The sequence below is a fragment of the Limulus polyphemus genome, unplaced genomic scaffold (assembly GCF_000517525.1).
Source record: "Limulus polyphemus unplaced genomic scaffold, Limulus_polyphemus-2.1.2 Scaffold23, whole genome shotgun sequence".
Lineage (NCBI taxonomy): Eukaryota > Metazoa > Arthropoda > Merostomata > Xiphosura > Limulidae > Limulus > Limulus polyphemus.
Window position 1 is genome coordinate 1671455 of NW_013665633.1, and position 20761 is coordinate 1692215.

Below are 20761 nucleotides of genomic sequence, written 5' to 3' on the forward strand. Positions count from 1 at the left end.
CCTTCAGTTCAGACCCACCATGAGTAAAAAAATAATTAAATGTTATATATTTTGAAATTTTATGTTAGATAAAAAAAAATTACGACTATTTAAAATAGTTTTACTTCTGCGTTAAAAAGTGGTAACTTAGAAAAAGTTATTCATTTTGTTAGATAATTCATCAAATTCTGATAACCACCTGATCGAACCATGTCCAAAATGTTAAGATTATAATTTCTCGAATAGTATACTTTATTTTAGTTTTGTAAACTGTTCTTTAATAGGATCATCAGAGAAAATAGTCTACCTTCAAAATTGATATTGTGCTGTATTGCGGATTATTAATTTTGTAAATTTTATTAAAAGTAGGGCCGCATACCAGTTTATATAAACAGTACCAATATCCAAGTACAAGTTAAGACTTCTGCTCTATTGCTCATAATTTTGTCAAAATTTTAAGTTTTGTTAAATACATATGTATGTTCTAGTAACATTAAAAGTGCTTTCGTACTTGTATCCACTGTAAGTTGTATAACTTGTTCTAATTTGACACTAAATTTTAACTGATCACGTACTACTAAATAAAGCTAAGAATGCTTTCGAAAGAGTGTTTTGTGTCGAGGTAAACTACCATACGAAACTAGTTTAGGTATACTGACTCCTTTCTTTTCTTGGCAATTATAATTTATACTTTGTCATGTCTTAACCTATCTTGACCAAATGCCCTTCTTTCTTGTAAAACTAAGAACTGTCATTATTTGTCCCACTTGCATCGTAAAAAAAAAAGAGAGAGTTGTAATTTGAGAAGAAATAGTTTAAAAGACCTAACTCTAAATCTGACGAGGCGTGTGAAATTAAAACCTGTCATCATCTCCTGACACGGGTAGATGAGTTTGTACTGGATACGGCAGATCTGGTGTGGGAGACATATTATGATTATTACTATTTTCTTTCACTCATAAGCTCTATGTATTACTAATCTAGTTTTATCCCGTTGACGCTGCGCTTTGTTGTTAAGCGCAAAGCTGTACAATAGGCTATTTGTGGTCTGCTTATAGCGGGTATCAAACCCCGGTTTTTAACTATATACACCTTCAAACTTAGCGCTGAATTACCAGGGGTGACGCTGTGGTTGCTTTAATCGCTCTGGAAACAAGTTGACTAGTTTGCTGATTTGCCAGTCCTTCTGAACGATAGCAAAGTTAATTAAATTAATAATAATACATAATTGGTGTTAAAAGTAAATAAATAGCATTGTTTTTAATCCTTACTGTAAATCCGAATTACGAATGACTTAAATAAAGTTTTTAATAATTACATTTTACTTAATTAATTTAGTTCACCTATTATAGTTTTTGTTTAAACAACTGATGATACAAATAATCTAGACCTCTAATAGGCCAGTCGTATTCCACCGACCCGCTGAGCCTTGGTATTGCGCGAAAGGACTCGTCGGCACTGCATATAGCAGAGAGTTTGGTTGACATATTAATACATATTCATCTTGTATCATTTCATTGAAATCGTCCAAAAATGAAACGTTATTTATACTTTCAAATCAAAAGTACTTACTTCAGCATATAAAGTTTTTGCAGATTAATTTTTTTCTGTTACATTTTTACGTAAATAAATTGCGATATTCTGAAAACGGCAGATATTATTGTTCCTCTGAGCTTCCCGCGTTTTCTTCAGCATTAAAGGGATGCAGGGAAGAAGAAATCTCAGGAATGGAAATTTCCATTCGTTTTTCTAACCATTCAGCCGTTCGTTTCTCTACGGGATATTCTCATTTTGTATGAAAGGGTGGTCCAAGTGAAAATCTTCCAGCCAATACGAAAACCCCGTGTAGGCGCTTAGAAACGTGGCTTTGAAAGTGTACCCGTACATTAACGCGCAGACGAACATACCGTACCTTTGTTCCTGGGTGTATCAATATCAGTATTCTAATTTCTGCAGTATTATTAAGCATTTTGATCGTCTGAAGTATAACGAATTATATTTCTTGGTAAGTTTGATTCAAATACAGTTTCGTTATTCTGTGTTTTAATCCATGTGTAAGGAGAAAAAAAAAACGAGTTCAGAAACGTTATCTTCGATATGCATAAACTGATTAAGTGGCGGTTATTTTGGCGCGTTTTTCACAAAGAGGTCTTTGACCAGCAGCCAGTACTATTTCGTCTTAGCGTTGCGAGAAATGTTCTGGAACTTGCAACTGAGTATTACTATTAGTAACACTAAATTACAACGTACTAAAATAGTATTACTAGTAAAACTATAAGTTGTATATTACAAAGAAGGTGATAAAATTAAGTGTTGTATAATATTAATAGTATAGAATAATGTGTGTGTATAAATGTGTTTTACTAACTACATCTATGTTTACACCAATGTTATTAATATTATAATAATAATAGTTTTTAATACTCGTATAGTGATAGGCAGGTCCGTACGCAGAATGTTTGAAAATGAAAGTGGGGTCTAATCTGTGAGATTAAAACTATATAATATAATAAAAGCTAACACATTGTGCGAATCACTGAATCAGCATGCTAATGCTATGGGGGTCTGGAAGCGTACCTCCAGAAAATTTGTAAAAAGATGGGTGCTATGACCATATCTGGAAGCTATTTTGCATGAAATATAGCTTAAAGTTAAACAATTGTATAGCTGTTCACATTAAAAGTAAAATCCACAAACGTCACATAAAAAGGCAACAAATCATCATTTTGTTGTAAAACACTACATGGGGAGCTAAATATGTATGTTTTATTATAGTAAAGTACTGTACTATCTACACGCAAAGTAGTTATTAGTTGTTAAATTATATTACTAATTTAAACAACTCTGTATACAATAATAGTACAATAGATTAGATATCTGAATCATTGGCTATCGCATACGGACATGGATGCACTACTGAAATAACATGTTACTGTTGATAGTAGTGTCATAATGATTATGCATTAAACTTAAAGCTAGATCACTTGGTCTTCTTACTTCGGTTTTTGTACACCTGAGGTAATTATTCAGCTGGCGGAGAGCAAGTAGATGCCGAACGCTCATATGAACATGAACTTTGTGGCAAAGAGTTTCAGTTACATAAAGATATTTGGTACAATGAAGTACGCTTATAGTTATAATAAGTTATAGTTTTAAGCAGTTAGCCAGTATCTCAGGCCTACAAATACAAAACCTGACGGTAGCAATACCACTTCAGGTTTCCAATTACAGGGTGTCAACATAAGCCATTGCATGTGACTATTTCAACTTCAAGCCAAAACATGCTAATACTAATAGTGATACTTCGTCAGAAGAATGTAGACTATGTAGAAAACGTTAAATACCATAAGCAGCTGGGCTATAACTATATAAGAATTTTTTTTACATGAAAAAAATAAGGGTTCATCCAAAACCCTCCGTAAGTGTGTGATAGTAATATTATATTTGTTATATAAGTACATGCCATTCATAATCATAATTTCGTAGATATATTGTTACTTGAATTAGCATTTTTATTAGATTATGTATACATATCTTTTGTATATGAGTAATTAAATACGAATTCATGTATGTATTAAAATCTTTATATACATGAAAATTTGTTTTTCAAATGTAACTCCTTAGTAATATGCATAAACTTAGATGAAAAAGTAATTTGATATTGACACTAATACTACTGATAGTGATGGCAATGTCACTTTAAAGTAAAATCAAAATCCAAAGTATAAATTATAATTAATATATATATATAGCTTGATTGTACTCTTTTTTTTCTTTTTTTTTTTTAATTATAGGTCATACAATTAATAGTACTTACTACAACTTGTTTATTGATATGATTTATGAAAATAGGACATTTCAAACTTCACCATTTTTTGTGGCTTTGACAAAAACTTCTAAGATGCAACTACAACATTAAATAAAAACAACATTTTGGTGTTATAAAGTCGTTTATTTCTAGTATTAACATGTTAATGGTTTTTAGAAGGACATCTTATGTAGTTTTTGTTTTTATAGTGTGTAATTATTTCAAAGTAATGTTCTATTTCTGTATGGTGGCACTGCTTTTGAAACATACCTTTTTTTATGATGCAAGTGTTACTTTATGTTGTCAAGAGTTGCAATTCATTAAATGTAGAATACCAAAAATTGTACTTGTGTATATTGTTATTTGTAGTGTTTCTAGATATGTTTCATTGGTGTTGTTCTAATATTTATATTTCCTAGTTTCTCTAAATCAAATGGATTCCAGTAAGTACATGTTTTGTTAATGAATAATATGTTTGAGGTTGAACTTAAAGCAAAAGATGTTATATTTGATATACTTGTAAGGTGTAGTATGTAATAGTGTAGTAATGCTACTATTAGTGTCTATTAACTAAAAATGGTAACCTATGACAACGTGTAATATATTACTTTGCGAGAAATGAGAATGAACTATAATATTTGATAGTGAACAGCTGCATATTTTGTTAATCTATTATCTTCAGTACATGTATGAAATTTTATTTTAAGGTGGGTGGGTTAGTTTTATTACCCTGTTTTTTTTGTATGTGTGTTGGGCATTTTTCGTACACAATAAATAAATAAATACCTAAAGAAAGTATTTCAGTTTTAAATATTGTTTAACAGTATAAAGTATTACTATGTATGTGATTGTAATTTCTAGTCTGACACAGTGGTTGTTAATATTTCTTTATTCAAGTTAATTCCTTTAGAGTGTAGCTTTTACAGTGTGTATAGAATAGAGCAAATAGACTAAGCAAATGAAAAAAAATTATGTATATGCTTGGGAATTAAATACATAAACATTAGCTAGGCACAAATAGAAGCAAAAGTATAAAACTGTGTTTCTAAAGTATGAAAAATTAATTTTATTGTAATAATAAAGATGTTAAAATGCATATTTTCACTAGAGGTAAATAGAACAGGAGCAGAAATGGTGTTTTACATTTTTTTTGAACTGGTCAATTAAAACTGGACATCTTTTAAACCATATTACAAGTAAGTAATGTAACAAAAAAAATCTGTCAAGTAGATCTGAACTTCCATAGCTTTTACTTGTTATTAACACAAGCCCTCCATTTCTAATGTTATCACACTTAAAAAAAAACTTGTGTAAAAATAAGCAGTCCTGATAGTTAATTTGGCACATTGTAGTTACCCATCAACTCACTAAAGAAATTAATCAAAACCATAAATTACACAAAATGTAGCATTTGATATTCATGTATCTGTCATGCATAGTCCACACCATTCAGTGAACCATTGTAAAGGTTATAACTCATAAGTTAAAGTAATAGTTAAAGAATTAAAAATTACACTTATGTAAAACATCTATATTTACAATTAAAAGGAATGTAACATTAAAATTCTTACATTATAAACAGTTATTAAGACGGACTTGTCGTAAAAAGATTACATATGTTTTGGTGATCTATACTGACATAATGGTTTACATTCCTATAACACTTATCTAGACTTAAACTACCAGAGTTACAAAACATCCGCTCAGTATTTTATTATTTCTAGGCCTGGACCAGCTTCTTTGTTTTTTTCAAAGTGGTTTCTCAAATATATGTACTAGGCCTAATGCTTAAATTAGACTACAAATAGGCTTCCTATTACTAACGTTATAGTCTCTGTTTAAAAAGATTTAAGTGGTGAATAAATGTTAATTAATAAATATTATTTTGGTATTTTAACACGCATATTACCTACTTGGCCTTAAAACATTAAGAAAAATAAACATTTATTACTACCAAGTATCTTTTGTCCTTTGTACAGTCAAAAGAGCTGAAAATTTGTTGGAATTTCCTCACTACGGTTTCTACTTCCTGGCCTAGAATACAGTGAAAAGGCTCAAGACTGCTGTTTAAGTCTCTTTCAGAGTACTTTTTTTTTGTTCGTGATAATATTTCATTTTTCTGCTTAGTTTTTACTAAAAATGTGGTGATTAAAGAATTACTTAAGTCTGGTGAAATAAGTGAAAAGTAGGTGTATTTTGGAAGTACAGACAAATTTGTTTTAGTTAAATTCCATAAATTTTGTTAATCATTCAACAATGGTTTCCATTATTTGTGACAGGCTTTTATACTAGTTGTAAATATAAAGTAATAGTTTTGACAGAAATAAAACAGTTCTGTGTGTAAAGTGAAACCAACTTATAATCTTTAATTTTCACAGAAGAGTTTTGGATTTACAAGCATGTATAATATGAAAAATGTTAGGGCGATAAATGCAGGTTTAATTACCATTGAGGTACTAAATTTCAACGTTTACTTTCAATGAAGGTGATGAAGAGGCGTACATAGTGAAGGAGAGGTTCGTTAAATATATTAATAAAGTTTTGTTATGAAGAGCATAGAAAGAGTAGGATTAGGACTAGAATTTGCTTGTTAGATGCCAAGTAGAGTATATTACAGTGTTTGTTGACAGTTAAGTTGCTGATTACAAGAAACATTTATTTTTGTAGTGAATGTAGGAGTGAATGATAATTGAAGTTGTAAATCAGAAGAGCTATTCTAAAAGTATAAAGAACTTCCTTGCAAGTTTAGGAATAGGAACAGTAGATGTGTGACCCTCTTGAGATTGCTCCCTTGGGATAGTTGTGGGAATGTAGTACTTATAAGTACCAAAGCTTAAATGAAACATTATCAAGGATATGCTTAGAGCAACAAGTGAGCTGCTTGGAGGATAAAGTTTTGCTACTAGAGATGGACACCATAATTAGGTAGCACAGTGATCAGAGAAGCTGGGAGGAAACTCATTAAAGAGACTTAAATTTGCACAAGGGGAATGATTTGCAAGGGGTCTTGGAAGTTCGGAATAAACTAACTGACAAGACTGTTAGAGGAGCTTAGAAAAAAAATTAGAACATAATAAGTTGCTATCATTGTAGAATTAGGAGTATTTGGAACCAAATGGATGAGTTTGGGGTTCGTGTTGGAATGAAACACCTTCATATAATAGTAATTACTAGAATTTAGGTTAGATTTGGAAGTTACTGATAACACAGACCTGTGAATTTATACTTCATAAAAGTTGTTTTGGTTTTAATAACGGTTTTCTATAATTCAGCTACGTAGATTTCCAAAATAATAATATTTTTTTTTCTATCACATAAAGATTTTTTTACAAATCGGGAAGAAAAACTTATTTAGATCCAATTATTATTTCGTTTACCACAATTAACATTTTTTATCATTATGTTTGTTAACAAAAATACAAACAAACTGAAGAAAGTGGAAGAACATTGATGTCAAACATATATGCATCCTCATTCATTCTGATTTATTTTTTTGTGAAATCTACATCTTTTAGTCTTAAAACTACATGTTGTGGTCTTTCTTTTATGTATTGCACTATAACGTTTTGTGAAAAATCTGTTATGTGATGAGGAAAAATGAATATCATTTTTGGATTCAGTGTACAGGAATTACTGTAGAACATGTAAAAATTTCAAGCCAAACCATCACAGGCCTGTGTAAAAGGAATTATTTTTAAATTTCAGTTTATAAGTTATTGAATTTTATATTTTAAAAAGGAGTGATGAACTGCATCCTGGTGGCAGAGGGCAATACAGAAAATTAATTTGGGCTACTGTGAGCACGAACAAGACAGATGTTTGCAATGTGGCCACTTTGAGTTGGGGTTGCAGGTGGCATTCAAAGTAAAAAAAATAATGTAGATATTTCTAAGTGGATGAGTTAAGACAAAATGACATGATTTAAAGAAAAAAAAGCTAAGACATTTTTTTGTTTGTTTTTATTATTTTTTTACCTTTTATTGTTCTGATTTCTGGTCCAACTTTTTTCATTACTTGATTTTTTGAATTTGGGTTCTGAAAATCTTTCACCAAAAGTGGTAACTGCTCTCAAATTTAGCCTGTATTACCCCTTAGTTGGACAAGAAAACATAAAAATTGGTAGTCAAGAGATTGGATCTGTATGGGTTACAGTCCTATTTTTCAAGAGCAAAAGTTTCAATTGACAGTTGTTATAGTCCATGTGATAAGGCATGATAACAATGAGAAACTTTGTAATTAGATCAGAGTTGTTCCTAATATCTTAATAAGGATACTAATCCAATAACTATGGGATATTTTAATTATAGACATATTGCATGGAATCAAGTAATGAGGGAAAGAAGTTTCTTAGGTGATTCAGTATGGATTTCTATATCAGATTATCATAGAGCCAACCAGAGGGGAAGTAATTTTAAAATTATTGTTAATAATTATTAAAAATGGGTTGCAAGAGTTGATGTGAAGAAGATTTATCATTGTATAATTAGGTTTGATGTTTTGTTATATGTTAAGATTAAAATAAATATTTTAAATTGTATAATGAATTAAAAGATGATGTGAGGGTCAGGTATGTAAACTTATATAAAATAAAAGCCAAATTAAAGTTAGGTGTGTTACTATTAAGAGGAAAAAGTTAAAATGGAAGATCAAATTTAACTTGCTTATGAAAGGCATAAAGGAGAAAATTGGTGAAAAATGACAAGTTTAAGAAGTGTGATGTACTGATTTCATCTAGAACAGCGTTTCCCAAAGTGTGGTCCATGACCTGGTGTTGGTCCATGAAAAACAAATGCCGGTTTGCAGAATACTAAAAAAATTAAATTAATTTTAACCGTTTCACTACCAACGACCATTTTTAAACTTTCTCCAAGCCTTTGTATATTAAAGAAAAAAATGTAATATATAAATATATTCTAATAAAATTAGTATTTTCAAATACATTATAACTTAAATTTTCATCTAACTTGGATTTCTCAGTATTTCACCTAAGCTAATATAGCAGGAAAGAAAAGTGAAAGTTTGTACTTAAGGCCACAAAATTATAGAATTTATACCTTCAGTCCCTCAGAAATTAAGGGGTTCTCACTTAGTGCAACTTAGAAAGCCTTAAGATTAAGTTTTACAGTGTTGATAACTATGTCAGCTAGGCATGTCCCCCTGCCGAGTCCAAGCAGATCTTCCCCTGTCAGCAGGTAAGATCAAAGAAGGAATTTTGTCTCCCATAAAAAAACCATTTGTTCATTCAAGTTAACTGGTGTTTCAACACTAGAGTTATAGGAATTTTATTCCAAATGTGTTAAATTTGCTTACTCTGTTAATGGAAATTGACAGGCATGGGAGACCTGAGTCTTACATCTGGTCGTGCCATGTGGCAGCAGACAAGTTGCTGGTGGCCAATGCTAGAGTCAGCTTGTTCTGAGAAGAGAGAGAATTGTTTGATTTAGTTTGTACTAACTATAAAAAAAACTTTAAGGAAATCCCTCTCCAATATAAGTAGATGGCTGAAGAAACATGTATCACACAAGAAAACCTCAAGTGAAAATAATAGGCCTAGTTATAAACGTTTAACTGATGTGCAGATTGTATCAAAGAAAACAAAGACCTCTTGGACTCGACAGTATTGTGATGAATATTTGGAGTATGGTTTTATAAGTGGTGGTAGCAGTAATGACTTGCCACTATGTGTTCTTTGTTGTTCAACATTATCAAATGAGAGCATGAAACCATTGAGACTGAAATGCCACTTGGATACAATACATCCAGAATACTCGAGTAAGCCAATAGATTTTTCATAAATAAGAAAAATGAAATAGTTTTTCCAAACAAATAATTACACACTTTTTTACAATGCAGACTTGGTTATGACCTCATATGAAATTTCAAAACTAATAGTTGAGACAGGTTATCCACATACTATTGGTGAAATGTTAATACTTCCTGCAATAAAAATAATTTCATCTCATGTTTATAAATAACAAGAAAATCAGTTGAATTTACTGTCCCTATCTAATAATACAGTGAAGCGTAGAATTGTGGATATGGCAAAAAATATTGAAAAAAAACTTGTACGTTGAGTTCACTGTGGTATGTTTTTTTCGTTACAAGTGGATGAAAGCAGGGACAAGGCAGATAATGCCAATTTAATGTGCTTTGTAATATATAATTATAAGGACACAATTCATGAAGAATTATTGTTTTGTAAACCACTTCCAAAAAGACTCATTGAAATGAAGAATGAAGTTATCTTGTTTTTGGAGCAACATCCCTCATCAGCGGATGATGCAATATTTGAATTTAGATACAGGTTTCATAATTTGCATTGGTTAATTATAATGGCCTGTTTATGTGAAATTTTTGGCTTCTTAAATGCGTTAAATCTAAATTTACAAGGTGCTTACATAAATATTTTTAAATTCCAGGAAAAGATAGAAGCAGCTATAAAAAATTAACTTGTGGGTACATCGAGTTGAGAAGAGAAATTATAAGTCTTTTTTCTACTTTAACAGAATTACAAAACCAAGATAAAGAACGTAATATTCTAGATGAGATTTCCTCATCAATCATAGAGCATCCTTTGGGGCTAAAATCATGCTTGAAGGGATATTTTCCTCCAATTGACAACAGTAAAATGTGGGTCAAGAACCCTTTTACTATTGACACTGAAAATGAGGAAGGATTACAACTCGGTGAATCAGAAATTGATTCTATTATTGAACTGTCTTGTGACATCGCGCTGAAAGACAGTTTTATTTGAGTCTCATTAATTAATTTTTGGCCAAGTTGTCATGCTGAGTATCCAAATTTATCAAATAAAAGTGGTGAAATTTCTTATGCTTTTTGTCATGACTTATAAATGCGAATCAGGTTTATCAGCATTGGTTTTCTTTAAAAAAAAACAAGTACAGGAACAGATTAGATGTCAAGCCAGATTTGAGGATCAAACTGACTTCTTTTCCTCCTGATTTAAAGTTGCTGTGTGATGAAAAACAGCATCATCCTTCTCATTAGGTAAGTTTATTTCTTAAAGGAGCATTAATAAATTTACAGTTAATGTAAAGATTAAATAATAATGAAATATACTTTCTTTTTACACAGTAGTACTATAGAACACCTGTATATTTTATAATCGATGATGTATTGATAGAACTATTGCTTCCAGCTTGATGTTAAGACTTAGCCATGTCTTAGTGGGTTATCTAATTAGGTAATTGAGGAGGCTGTGCCTCATGAAAAATTACGAAAGTAAACTGGTCCCTAGTTGGAGAAGTTTGGGAAACGCTGATCTAGTAAATGGATAAGTTTCACAAAAACAGATCCGACAGACTTGCAAAGAAACGTTTCATCTTTCCCCAGCTGCATATATTAATGTATAAAATAACTATCTTTATTTACAAATCACAAATCAGAGTTAGGATTAAAGTGAGACACGTGTTTGTATTGCATCTTTGATTGGAGAAGGATTAAATCTAAGCTCTCAAAAGGGAGGAATTAAAAGTTTCATTGTAGTTAGTTTTCCCAAATTGTTAAAAAAAAACTGTTTAAATACTTATATTTACATCTCAGGTATGTCTAAAAAATAAAATGTTGATATACATGTTTCAGTTGAATAGAAATTTTAGGAAAGTGATTATTTGCCTGTGACATATTCATCATAGCATCACAGATTTTGTGTTTGATACATCTGTCACTTTTTTCTGTAAAACATTTTACTGTGATTTATGTATTCTCTAAGTTTACTAATCTGATAATTTTCTGATTGTTGGCAGGTAAAAAGTAATGATGTTAAAACAATATTATGTTTAGCCTTATGTTACTTGGCTACACCAATGCTCAGCTTTTACTAAATGCTAAATCTGTGTGCAGGCATTTAGCAAATAGCCAGGCAAATTGTAAAATACAGAATAAATTACTATTTTTCACCAAGACAATGATTATGTGCCTAAAGTTACTATTCACCTGCAACATGCACAACACCCAAGGTGAAATGTGCTATTAACATGATTGAGAACCATTCTAAAACCAACAATGGGGGTATTAAAACCCCAAAAACATCACCCTGTTTACCATCAGAAAAATCACTTGCTATTTAATGTATCACATGCTACGATAACCATTTTCAAGTGGCAAATGACATGACATCTTAGGGAATCAGTCAGTTATGTGAACAATTAAAGCAAAAGAAACAGTAGTTCTCTTTTGATTGATGTTCTGTATTAAGATCAACTGAAGGTATACTGAAACTTAAATAGTTTTACTTGTTACCTGGGGGTGTAGAAAATGTATGGTACCTTCCTGTACCACAGTGGTTTAAATTGACAGAAACAATAGAAGATTTACATAATTAAAGGAAAGCTAGAGATTTGGTTAAAGAAATTAGGGTTTATGACAGAAAAGTTGGCTGAGTTTTACAGCAGTTATTTTTACTTCTTTAGTGGGGAAAAAAATTGTTGAGAAGGCAATAAAAGAAGCTTTGTAAAATCACTGAAGGTAAATCTTCCATTTCTAATCTGCTAACTTGTTTGAGGATGTTGTCTGGATAATTAAAATGGCTTAGACTTGGTATATTTAATATTTTCTGAAGCTTTTTAGGTTACACAGAAAAATTGGCTAGGATAATCACATTTTGGGGGTTTGGAAAAACAATAGTAAAATCAATGGTTGGATCCAAGTTATTAATGGAGTCCACTAAAATTGGACCTTTGTTACCAGTGGCCTCAAGTTTTAGTTCTTGGGCTTGTGCTTCTTTTTATTTAAACTAATGATATTGACATGGGTATAATTATTAAAGTTTGTGAATGACATTAAACTCTTTGGTATATCTACTTGATTTAAGGTTGTTGAGTTACTACAACATCACTGGAATCATTTATTTTGACAGACAGCCAATATTCAAGTGCCAGATAAGTCTTTCAGTTATAATGTGGATCACATTTTTAATATAGATTGCCCTAATATGGGAATCCACTCAATAGAGTGACAGAAGAAAAGGATATTGGTATAGTAATGGATAAGTCATTCAAGACATCAAGTACTTAGCTAATGAAATTTTAAGGTGTATATACAGGCATATTGATTACAGATCAAAAGAAGTAATTAACCCTATGCAAATCTCTAGTTAGACCATTAGACCACACATGGCATACTTTATATATTTGTGTTTTGTCTCCATATCTAAAAAAGGCTACTGATTTAATGAAAGGGTTTCATAGGAGAGCTTCAAGGATGAATCTGGATGATGGAAGGGTTGTCTTTATGGGGATAGGTTAAAATCTCTTAAGTTTCTCTTAAGAAAAAAGGGGGAAAGGTGATCTTGTTAAAGCTTGAAATATTATCTGGTGGATCAGTAAAATAAAGGCTTCTAATTGCTTTGTACTATAAAATATAGACAGTAGGATGAGAGAACACAATTTCAAGGTTTGGAAAATAGTCTAGGATGCAGTTAGTTTAAGACAGTTTTGTTATTCTAACAGCATAGGTGGCATAATCCCTGCCACTTAAAGGAATAAATTGTTGTTGGCAATAATACGGGCTAACACTTCACAAGGGTTTGAAAGGAAAATCTAGTTTCCTGAATAATATAGTTGCTAAGTAGAGGACATTATAGTGTGTTGATAGATGAGTTTGTTTGTTTTTTACTTTTTTTCAACAGTGGTTGTGCATGGATAGCTTTGAAGGATTAAATGGTCCATAGTTGTGTGTATGTTACCTTGAAATCATCAATCAAGTTTCCTTTACAGAAATTGAATATGTTATATGAAAACAATTTTGAAGCCTCACCAAGTCATTACAATCCAATTACCACATGCAGTCATGCTACATCTGATAATCTTGCATGTGGACAATAGTTCTGCAATGTAACTTTCATTGCAAAAGATTCCATTCTTATGCTGTCAAATCTAAATCACAATCTTCATCCCTGCTGCCTTATGAGGGTGACAGTTTTCTAGCTCCCATTCCAACAGTTCTATAACAAAGAAATAAATAAGCACTGCATTCTGCAAGTTGACCAGTATGTCTTTATAGGCTGAAAACCTGTTTAGTTCTCTAGCTGCATAAAGTATGTGACAGTTGAACGGAATGTTGTGGAAGTAAATTGTGTAACTTTTCTAGATAGTTACTTCATGATTTTATTTCTTACTGTTGCCTGAAATACATGGACTGCTTTTGTCTCTGACATTTGTGTTTGTGGCTTCTCATCTGTTACAAGACTCTGCACTTCACTTATCAAGGCTGGAATAAGACTTGTTGCAGGTTTCTTTCTGGTTGGTTTTTGTACTCCAAATTGATTTATATTCCTTTGTTTTCAAATATTTAGGAGCAGGAGATAGTTTCATAAAGAAATTTTTCATCTTTTGTGTTGGAAAAGGCTATTACATACCCTTCCCAAAAGCAATAAATATTTGGTGATATCACACTACCTATAAAACACCTAATAATGTCAGAATTTATATGTAGTACATGCTGTTTTACTTTGCGTTTTATATCACTGTTTTTGTCACATGACTTCCTGATTTGCATATTTAAAATTATTTTAATACAACATACTCAACTCTGTAGTTCTATACCTCAATGAAATTAAATACAAATCTTCCACTCCCTGTTTTGTAATTACCTTTGCCCCCAGAGGGGACAAGGGTATTGCTGTTGGGTCCATGTACATATATTGAAAACTAATAGACTAATATATATGAAAATTTTACACAAGATGGGAAATCATTATGGGATAGTCCTTCCCAAATTTGGACTGGATCCAAATCCAGAATCTGGACCACTTTGAATTATTTTTATAATAGGGAGAAAGGGAATTTTTGTGGCTTTGGGTTAATAACTCTGTAGAGTGTGATCAGATTTGTACCAAGTTTTAAGGGAACGTTGAAGTTGAAACTCCTCAATGAACCATATCATTCTGGATCTGAGAAGGGTTTTCCGAGTTTTTGGATGTGAAATTTGACGTTATCCGATAAAAATGCATGCAATCTCAAAGGAGTGGCCAGGTGATGGTGTGCAATCTCCACGATTGCCATTGTTCAGTTTTGTTTTTGGTTTTATCATTCTAGTAACCCATCTCTTGTTCTTTCCATCATGTTACGTGTCTAGCAGTTGGGTAACCAAAGCTCACATAGCACTGTAAAGTCTTCATAATCTTATACAAGGTTATTCTAACTTTTTCATTTTTAAGTTCAAAATTTCTTTAAATAGGTGGCTGAACTCTAAAAAAACTATTTTAAAAGGTTTTTCTATTTAATAATTACATCTAGAAACCTTGTTATTCACACTCAACAAAATTGTCTGCAATCAAGTAAGTTTTTTTTATATTTCAACATTGAAACATATATTATACATTATGACTTGGTTACTAAAAAGAACTGTCTAAACCTTTCTAGATAAAAGAAGCCTTTTCAACTCTTTCATCCATTCCCAGAATCTTAGTGTCAGCTTATTTATAACTATTATTATTATCCAAGAAGTTATCCTATTTTGAAGATAGGTACATGAATGGAAAATATGCATAAAGACAGGAATGCCTTTGGGTATATATTTGTTAATTTTATGTATGTATATATATTTCAGTTGTATTGAATATATCTCTCCTTTGACACTTACAAAAATGACTGTTAAAGATAATTCATTTTGGTTACGTTCTTTTCTTGCGCTCAGTAAAATGACAAGGAATGATGGCCTCCAGCAGAAAAAAATCCCCATGGCTACTTAGATATCTGAGCACACTATTGTGCTAGATGCACCCATTACATTGAAAATCAAACATTTTTACTAACAGTGCACTGCAGTCAGTCTCTTTTGCTTAAAAACATATGCATTGCAATTTTTCCTTATTGAAATAATGCAGAGAATGACAAAATATAGCATAAGGGCTTGCTAGACAGTCATTGCATATTTTATATTCATTGATCACCATTTTTAGGAAAATTTCCTTTGTATTGTTTCACCTGGTATCTGCTAGTTATGCACATTTGGTAGTTTCTAATAAAAGCTCTGAGTACATAAAGAAATAATTGTGAAAAAAAGTGCAATTAGTTTAATCTGCATGATTGCAATTTTCTGTTTTAAAAAAGACTGCTGTAAACTGATGAATTAATAGAATTGAATATCTGTATTCGTATAAGTTTCATTATAGATATTTTAAATGAATAGAATATTCACAAGTACTTTCATTGTTAACTTGGCATTGGTGTTCTTTTAATATTTAACGTAAGTAGCATTGAAAACTTTTCATAAGTTGTATGTGGTTCTGCAGTTTGACTGTCTGCAGAAAGTGATTTCTGGTGATCCAAGCACTGTTTACATAGACATCAAATCATCCAAGTTTTTACAAACTCCAACACATATTGCATCTTTTGCTGATCATTCACGTTGTCTTCTGTGGCTTCTTCAGGTTGGAGCAAACGTTAATTCCCAGGTGAGGTTTTTAGCAGTTGTCAAGTGCTTAGTGTTATTCTGAAAATAATTTCCCTAAATTTTCAAAATATAATAGACTTTTCTGTATAGAAAGAAACGAGTAGAAATACCATTTTATAGTGAAAAAGTTTTAAATGTCTGTTGTGCAAAATATATTTTTGGTTTATTGCTCACCTTATTGAATTAGATGGATAACATTTTGTTGAAAACAGTTTTGGGCATTTTAATTTTTTAATATATTTAGTATAGTCATTTAGAGTTAATAAATTTCAAGTTTCTAATATGTTTAAGAATGCTAAAAAGTGTGATAATTGTTACTTTTCCGTTGAATTAATTTGTATTCCTCTCATCATGAAAAAGCAGTTAAAATAATTAAAACACATAGAATAAAAATATTATAGTTTGATAAGTATTTCTGTATACTGGTTTTAACATTGGTTTCAACAATTAAGAATTATAGTAGTAAAAAAATGGCAAACAGTGATTGTAAAAAAATTGATATAAACAATTGGGTGCTACTGTAGTGTGCAGTCTACACATAGACTATCATCATCACCGTTTTAATTTTCATTTATTTGCAATTGGTGCCATTTATTATAAATAACACTTTTAAACTAATAGAGTACAAAATACCATTACATAGTGTTTTTGGGGCAAATATAATCAGGACGAAATAAATTCTGACAATCAAAACTAGCACAATTATATCCTAAATTTAAGGTACTCTTTTGGAACACACAACATATTAAATTATTATTATTATTTGCTGGAGAAAAACATGGATAGACATAAATTATTTAGCAAGAAATTAAGTTTTAGTGAATCATTAAAATGGTGATGATGATAGTATCTGTGTAGACTGCATGCTATAGTAGCACCAAGAATTGTTAAGTTGAATGTTTGACAATTCTTTAATACTTAAATAGGATTATCTAGGTGAAACACCATTGCATAAGGCTGCAAGAACTGGAAGTATGGAGTGTGTTACACTTTTGTCAGCAATGGGTGCAGATGTAAGGTATGTGCAGTATGAAGTCATTATCACATTGCTATAGATTGTTCTCAGTTATTAAAGTGTAATTTCTAGGGATGTGCCGATAAGGGAAATGGCTCTTTTTTTTGTCGGACTATTAGTAAAAATATTAATGCCGATTAGTCAGCCTTAAAATAATGATTAATTGGATCTAAATTACTGATCAGCTCTAATGTTATATTTTTGTAAATCAAAGGTTGATTTTTCTAAATGTATTTGCTGTTTATGCTTAAATTGAAATTTAACGAGCAAGTGTATATGCACTGAAGTGTTTATATTGTCATTACATATTTTATTTCATACATATGTTATAACAATGTGATTTGTTTTAATTTTAAAAAAAGGATTAATATTGTTTTCTTTACATTTGATATAATTAAAGCAGTGAATTAATTCAAATAAGTCTCAGAAAATTATTTTAAAACCAAACCATTGACTTTTATTTATAAACTAAATGAAATAATTTAAATTTATACTGTATGGTGTACATAGCAAAAGTAAATTTAACATCTTTACTTACCTTATCTATTTTTAGTTGTAATACCTTTATCAATTTTCAATTGTATACTACCTTGAAAGTTTCAAAAATGAGTGTGGATATCGGATTGCTTCAATTTTGTTGCATAATTCTTTGTTAAAGCATATAATTGCCACAGGAACCGATTAACTGTTTGTGTGTGGGTGGGGGTTAAAGTGCACATGTCACAACCTCTACAGTTGTACTCAAAAAATAATTATAAAGCTTTATTATCATTATCAATAAACTTGGCATCAAAATGTAGTTTATGATCCAAATTTTAATAAAATTTTAGCTTTAATATCTTAATTTCAGAAGGAAATATTTGAATCAATTCTCAAGCTTTACTTCTCCATATCACTTGACACTTGTGTGCTCTAAATTACCCATTTTAGGTATCCTTACTGCCCTCCTATGATGTCATGAATTGACCAGTAATTACAAATTTATAATATAAAATTGCTAAGACACAATCTAATTTTATAGTATCCAATCTTTTTGTTTTATGGAGATATAAATCAGAAAGTCAAATCCATATTTCACACCCTCCAATCACATCTTTTTTTATGTATATTATATATTGTTATAAATATATTGGAAGTGTAACAATTAGGAAATTAGGTTATATAAGAAGACTTAAATGAAAAAATTACACAAGATAACATGCACATTGTGATGGTGAAGCATTACTAATTTGACCGTGTATGCAGGTAATGCAATTTTTATTTGTACAGAGTTGCCTTGTGAAAAATCCTTTAGCTATACTCTCAGAGCAGTTGTAAGAATAAATAGTATGTATTTGTATGTTACAATATGCATTCATTTAGATTTATTTCATGTTCTTCAACTTTTCATTTTAACCTAAAATAATTATAGGCCCATTAGTCTTACATCAGTTATGGGAAAAGTTTTGGAAAGTTATAAAAGATGCTTTGCGAAGCCATTTAACAAAATTTAGAATTTTATTGGACATTGAACATGGTTTCACTAAGTGAAACTCTTGACATTCTTTGAAAAGGTTACACTTTATGTAGGTGAGGGTGTAGATTTGGTGTATCTGGATTTTCAGACAACATTTGACAAGGTGCCAAATAAAAGGCTTATAAAAAAAAGTTATCTCTATAGGTGTGTGTTGGGGGGGGGGTAAGTTAGCTAATTGGATAGAAGAGTGGCTGGAAGAAAGTAGAGGGCTATTATAAATGGATTAATGTTACAGAAGTCTGCAGATGATATTTAGGTCTTGGGAGTTGTTAGCTGTGAAGAGGATGCTGATTTACAAAAGGATTTAGATCATTTAGTGAGTTGGGCAAATAAATGGGTTTTAATTATAATAATTGTAAAAGAATGCATGTTAGTTATCATGATTTGAATTATAAGTATAATTTGGATGGGAAAAAAGTTAGTGTCATGAAAGGAAGGGATCTTGGTGTAATAATTGATCAGTTTTTTAAGTCATCAAGCAGTGTGCTTTTACTAGTGGTAGGGGAAATTAGGATTTTAGGTTGTTTCTACAGAAATATTGAATACAAGTCTAGGGAGATTATGATTTCATTATATAGGTCACTGGTTAGACCACATTTGGAATACTGTGTCCAGTCTTGGGCTCCTTACCCTAGGAAGAATGTTGGAAATGGTTCAGAAGAGGGTTATTAGAATGGTGCCTGGGATGGAGAGGGTTGTCATATGAAGAGAGTTGTTGAAATCTCTCAAATTGTTTTCTCTTGAAAAATAAGAGTTGGGGGGGTCTGATTGAGGTGTTTATGATTGTAAAGGGAATTGATAGTGTTGATGTATAATCTTTTTTCATACTTAACAGCAAGAATAGTAGGACTAGGGAACACACAAAAATTTTGCCAAGATTGGAGTCATCTTCAGCTAAGACAGTTTTATTTTTCTAACAGGGTGGTTGGCCTTTGGATGTTGTGGAGGCAGTAAATTTAAGTCAGTTTAAGAGAAAGCTTGATAAGTATATGAATAATAAGGGCTGACTTTAATATTTATTTATTAATAGTTTAGTTTGGAGGATGAGATAACTAAGATGGACCAGTAGGTCCCATGTTGTCTTAAAACATCGTATTAATTTTGTTACAGTTAGTGTTAGGGTAGAGAAAATATAACGCTTTAATGAAAAACTTTAGACATTCATTTGGGAGGTTCTAGAGGCTATGCAAATAAAGTATGAAAACTCTAAGGTGAAAAAATATTTTTATTCTTAATGTGAATTACCTTGCACTCAGGCTAGTCAGAATCCGAATAAGACTGAGTAAAGTAAATGCAGAGACAAATTTTTAGTAGGAAAACTTAAAAATTCTTATGTTTTTGTGTACATCCTACATGTTACTTTTTACTAAGAGCTTAACACAGTAATTTCAGAATTACAGTAAATATTATTTCTCTAGTAAAGACTTGGTTCAGCTGGCCAACCTCATGCACAGAGGGTTAATCGGCGAGGGTGGTTGATTATCTGCCAGTTAATCGGCACATCCCTATTTGTCTGTTTAATTAAGTTCTGATTGATCAAGCAATTCTTTTTTTTTAAGTGTAATTTAGATCTTATAGTTACTTGTATAGTACTTAAAATGTCTAAGAACCCACAAGTGTAAGCAAAGGAGAAAGATATAATATTTCAACCACACTACTTCTGGTATATCTAATGCCAGCATGTTCAATGCAAATTATTTTTTGGATTAGTGATAAAATGTCAGTTACTTAACAGTGAACCCATACTAGAAAGACCTGAGATATATACATATATTCTTGCATCCTGTGCTTTTATAGTCTTTTAAGATTTGACAGTTGTCTTTCTGTTTGCTTCCAGTGGATATATTGGTTGCACTTTCTTTTACCATTGTTATTTATTTTACCTAAATATACTATACTCTGAACATTTTGCCTATGTTTGTCCTATAGAAATGATATTGACATTTAAAAGAAAATTACCCATGAAAATCTCTTCTTCTTTCCCCCCCCCCCCCCTACTTACTACACTATTACTTCTACTCTACTA

The 20761-nt window shown here is 31.0% G+C and overlaps 1 protein-coding gene across 1 annotated transcript in view; it reads left to right on the top strand.

Annotated features, from left to right (window-relative positions):
• The window catches only part of LOC106458651 (ankyrin repeat domain-containing protein 10-like), a 60026-nt gene that overhangs the window by 1920 nt on the left and 37345 nt on the right, over positions 1-20761 (top strand). The window contains exons 3-4 of the mRNA XM_022385191.1: positions 16044-16205; positions 17131-17222. Coding sequence (XP_022240899.1) covers positions 16044-16205; positions 17131-17222 — 254 coding nt within the window. The remainder of the gene's footprint in view (positions 1-16043; positions 16206-17130; positions 17223-20761) is intronic.